This window comes from Mus caroli, unplaced genomic scaffold (assembly GCF_978045245.1).
Source record: "Mus caroli unplaced genomic scaffold, Mus_caroli_1 scaffold_4, whole genome shotgun sequence".
Classification (NCBI taxonomy): Eukaryota; Metazoa; Chordata; class Mammalia; order Rodentia; family Muridae; genus Mus; species Mus caroli.
Window position 1 is genome coordinate 22825001 of NW_028227259.1, and position 4506 is coordinate 22829506.

The 4506-nt window shown below is 57.6% G+C and overlaps 1 protein-coding gene across 1 annotated transcript in view; it reads right to left on the reverse strand.

The window, feature by feature from the left end:
- Gbx1 (gastrulation brain homeobox 1) overlaps positions 1 to 3553 on the reverse strand; it is a 22650-nt gene extending 19097 nt beyond the window's left edge. The window contains exon 1 of the mRNA XM_021163956.2: positions 2845 to 3553. Within this exon, the coding sequence (XP_021019615.1) occupies positions 2845 to 3553 (709 nt within the window). The remainder of the gene's footprint in view (positions 1 to 2844) is intronic.
- Positions 3554 to 4506: the final 953 nt, after the last annotated feature.

Below are 4506 nucleotides of genomic sequence, written 5' to 3' on the forward strand. Positions count from 1 at the left end.
TTAGGTCTTCTTTCATTGCTAACATAGCTTTCACCCCTGCACTCGAGTTATAATGCATTTCTGGGCCTATTTTTCCTCAATTCTCAGAGAATGACATCTTTATTAATTCTTAACTAATTGAAAAAATTTCCTGTGATTCCCAAAGAATAGAACTTTTTCATTCCTCCAAACTGCCTATTTTCACTTTTAAATTTTTTCTTCTTCTCTTTTCTTTTCTTTTTAAAGGTAGGGTTTTAAGCAACCCAGGCTAGCCTCCAACATATGTAGCTATGGTTGTCTCTGACTTCATCTGCCGGCCTCTACCTCCTGGATATAGGTGCCACCACACCCAGCTATCCCATTCAACAAGTTTGGATGACCAATAATTCCAGCTGTGCCACCCACCAGTCCCTACCAGGAAAGCAATTTTCCTCTGTCCCTTTAAGGACTACACTGCTCCCAGACTCTTTTCTGTGAAGGTTCCTGTCCCACCACATGCAGCAGAGCACTGCCTTGCCTAAGGCCAGGGCCTCCAAGACAGTCCACCCACAGGCACGTCCCATCATCCTCACTGGTCCTGTGCACTCATACCTTGGACTGGTTTTATGCCTAACATTTCACTCACACCTAGGAAGGTAGGTGAGTGGTTGTCAAAGGGCTGGGATAGCCGTACTGAGGGAGAAGTCACAGGCCAGGACCCCACCCCTGTGACCCTCAGATGTTTCCTCTGACGTCTGCCTTCTTTACTATTCTTTACCATAGATCTTACCAGGGTGGGGCATGACCTTCAGCACAGAGACTGTCAAAACTCCACTGCGAGGTCTCTTTTCCATTATAGTGCCAACAAAGCCCTTTCTCTAGGCTCAACAGCAGCACGCGCGCGTGCGCATGGGCTTGCACACACATGCACACACGCACATGCACACACACACACACAAAACTCCTCTCTCTCTCTCTCTCTCTCTCTCTCTCTCTCTCTCTCTCTCCCTCCCTCCCCCCCTCCATTTTTTTAGATCCGGAGATGTGTTCTTCCTTACTTTCTCTGTGTCTTCAGCCACTAATCGCATCAGTCCTACAATCCCATCTAGAGACTAACACTCCTGGTACTGAGACTGAGCTTGCCAGTGGTGTCCCTTTAGCTTTCTCCCAGCTCTCCAGTGACAGAACTCTCTTCCTCGCACACTCACTTTTATTTCAGCCCAGCCCGACTTCCTCTTCCCACAAACAGTCTGTGCCCTATTCGCAATCTCCAGACCCCACCCCCACCACAGCTCTCTCCAGACCCCATCCCCCACCACAGGTCTTTCCTTACTTCTTTCTCAGTATTTCTCTTCTGCCCTTTTCCTCTCTGTCCATATATTTAGTTTAATTGTTGGTGTTGGGTTTATTTCAGAAGAGAACCCCCATTATAGAGAGAAAGAACAGAAGGATGCTGGCAGTGTGGGGAGGCGGATTGTTCTCCCATAAGGACACACCCTCTCAGCTCAGTTCCACCTGTGGGTTCCTTCCGCCTCCAGCTCTGGGCTTTCTTATGTGTGCCTGGTTTTGCCTCCTGCCCTGTGACCTCCACAGCATCTTTTCAGTATCAAGCCCTTCTGAACCATCCCAATCCTTCCTTCTTAGGAACCTCCTGCCGGTTTCCGTCCTCCAAGCTCTGCCCTGCCCTCTGGTCTTGAAGATCCTGTCTCCTATCTCTGGGAGCTCTAGTCTGCTAAGGAGATGCTGCTCTGACTTCCGATTCTCTTGGGCCAACCAGTTTGGAAAAGGAATTAGCAGAAGAATCCCCACAGCCAAAACGTCCAGAACCAAATTAGGAAAAAAAAAAAAAAAAAAAAAAGGCAGGCTTCTAGACAGCCGCTGGCGTCTGAGAGTGAGCAGCAGCGCTGAGGGCAGTTTCACAGCAGGGACATCAGGAATGGCCCGTCCTAGCCAATGATTCTTGGACCCTCTTCTTGCCTCTGCTATAGTCAGCCTCCAAATCCTTCTGGTCCTTCCCATCCCAACCTAAGTGCCATGGACTGAGGAGCAGAAGTGGGTTCGTCTTAGTGTGAAGGAAGTTCCAGCCCTCTACCCTTGCACGGGCTAGCTTTCTTAATTAGAACTCACCAGATTGCAGAAACCTTGATCTCGGCACACCTGGTTCTTCCAGGCTAGGAAACCGCTCTAGAGTAGATACTGAGGTCAGGACAAGAGGGCTTCAAGGGAATGGATTCTGATCGGGTTCGTTTACTACACCCTGTTTCTGTGGAGAAGGCATCCTCCCGGGGAGAGCTCAGGGCTCTTAAATGATGGCTCTGCTGAATCTTAGCAGGATTCTCAACTCCCAAGTCTTTATGCCACACCCAACTCTGCCAGCCTTTAGCATTTCCAGTCCTGGCCAGCCCTGGTCCAGCACCCTCCCTGGTTCTCCAATTTTGAGAGCGACCTCTGCTAAGGTGAAGGAAGCCACAGGCTCGCCAGGCCCTGCATCCAGAAAGCCCATTCCCATCGTTTGAGTGTTGAGGGGTCGATTCAGAACGTGTCCCCACATACTAAACTGTCAGTTGCCCTAACATGCTGTCACCCTAGGGTCCTGCTGAGGCCCTCAAGAATACAACCCTTGAGAGGAAAAAAACGAAGGGATTCTGAAAAAGAGATGGGGCGAGGTTTGTGGACTATAATGCCGTGAGAAACGTACTACCGGTGAGACTTCAGGCGCTCCGGGGCAAGAGCAGGGCTTTGGGACCTGGAGATGTCCAGTACTGAACACCGCTTACGATCTGGAGTCCCGCACTCCAGGGCTCCAAGCAGATGGCGGGAGTTTTGGACCGGGTCTCGGGTCTGGGACTTCCTGACGGTCAAACCCGTGTCGGTCCCAGCACTTACCCGGTAGACTCGGGAAAGTCTCTGAGAAGTGCGGAGGCGGGGGCGGCGGGGGTTCAGTCACTTTCTCGCGCGCGGGCAGCAGCTCCTCAGCATCCAGCGCTCCGTCCGTGCGCCGGGTCGCGGGCTCCGGGTTGCTTCGCGAGGCGGTGGAGGCGGCGGCGGCGGCGGCGAGCTCCGGGGGCCCGTAGTAGGCGTCGGGGGGCTCTGCGAAGCTGGGCAGCGCAGTGGTCAGCGCCACCATCGAGGGTACCGCCTGGCCCAGCCCCGCGCAGAAGCTATTGCTCAGGCGGCCGGCGAACGAGGCGAGCGGGGCGAGCGGCGGCAGGCCGGCGGGCAGCGGCGCGGGGGCCAGCGCCTGCGGCAACACGAGTGGCCGGTAGGGCATGAACATGGGGTAGCCGGTGTAGAGCAGGTGGCCCGAGCGCGGCGGCGGCGGCCCGATGAGCGAGTCGATGGAGAAGGCGGCGCCGGGGCCGCCGCTGCTCCCGCCGCTGCCCCCGGGGGCGCCGCCGCCCGCTGCTCTCTGCATGGCGCTGCCCGGGCCCCGCCGTGCGCCCCGCGCGGACACGCAGGGCTCGCTGCGGGCGCGCGGGCCGAGGTGGCGGCGGGGCGCGGGCTCGGCGCAGTGTGGCTCCGGCGCCGCGCTCTCTCGCTCATAAGGAGGGAGGGGGCGGGCGGGCGGGCTGGGGGTGTCGCCCTCCGGACTCATCCATCTTCCTCAAATTACGCTTCACTTGCTCCCTCCGCCCGCCGCCGCTCCCGGCTCCCGCGCCCCGCGCCCCGCGCCTTTTCAGTGGCCCGGCCGGCCCGGGACCCCGCCCGCCCCCCGCGGCCCAACCAACTATTATTAATGCAGATTGATGAGGCCGGACCCGCCGCTTTGTGAAAGTTTGCGGCGGGCGAGGAGGCGGCGGCGGCAGCTGGCCAGGTCCCCTCCCCGCGCCCGGACCTGCTCCCGGCTCAGCCCACGCGGCCCGGGCTCGGCGCGGCTCGAAGGGCGAGAGGAGCGCGGCAGGGCGGGGCGGGGGTGCGCAGGACGCCAGGAGCGACTCGGGGCGCACCGAGTGGCGATCCCTAGGAGCCCCGACGCGGCGCGGGGCAGCAGGGGGCGCGCTCTCCGCCCAGGGCCCCGTGCGCGCCCGGGGCCACTCGTGGGCGACCGCTTTCCTACTGTCTTCCCAATGCCTTCGCACTCTCTGCCTGGGACTCGGTTCTCTAAGCACTGGCTCTCGCTCCCTCTCCCTCATTTCTCCTCCATCTCCAACTTCTCGCTTCTGCGGGAATTCCTGGGTGCCCACACAGGGCCAAGTACTTACCCTTCCCCCTCCTTCACCTTTCCCCCTCCACCTCTCTCCCACCCTTCCCATTCTTTTTCTTCCTCTCACTTTCCTCTCTTTTAGCCGCCTTTAAAATTCCTATTCCTCTCCTTTTGATTCTCTATCCCTATTTTCTCATTCCCTGCTCTCTCTCTCTCTCTCTCTCTCTCTCTCTCTCTCTCTCTCTCTCTCTCTCTCCATTAATTTCCCTGATTGGCTCCCTGGCTCCAGCGCGTCTGATGAGCCCTATTCATTCTCGGGCCTGACACTCTCGACCTGCCCTGGCTGATTGCTGGGGGCTGGCCCTAGGAGCGCTGATGAGCCCCAAGGGTCAGCAGCGCTAATT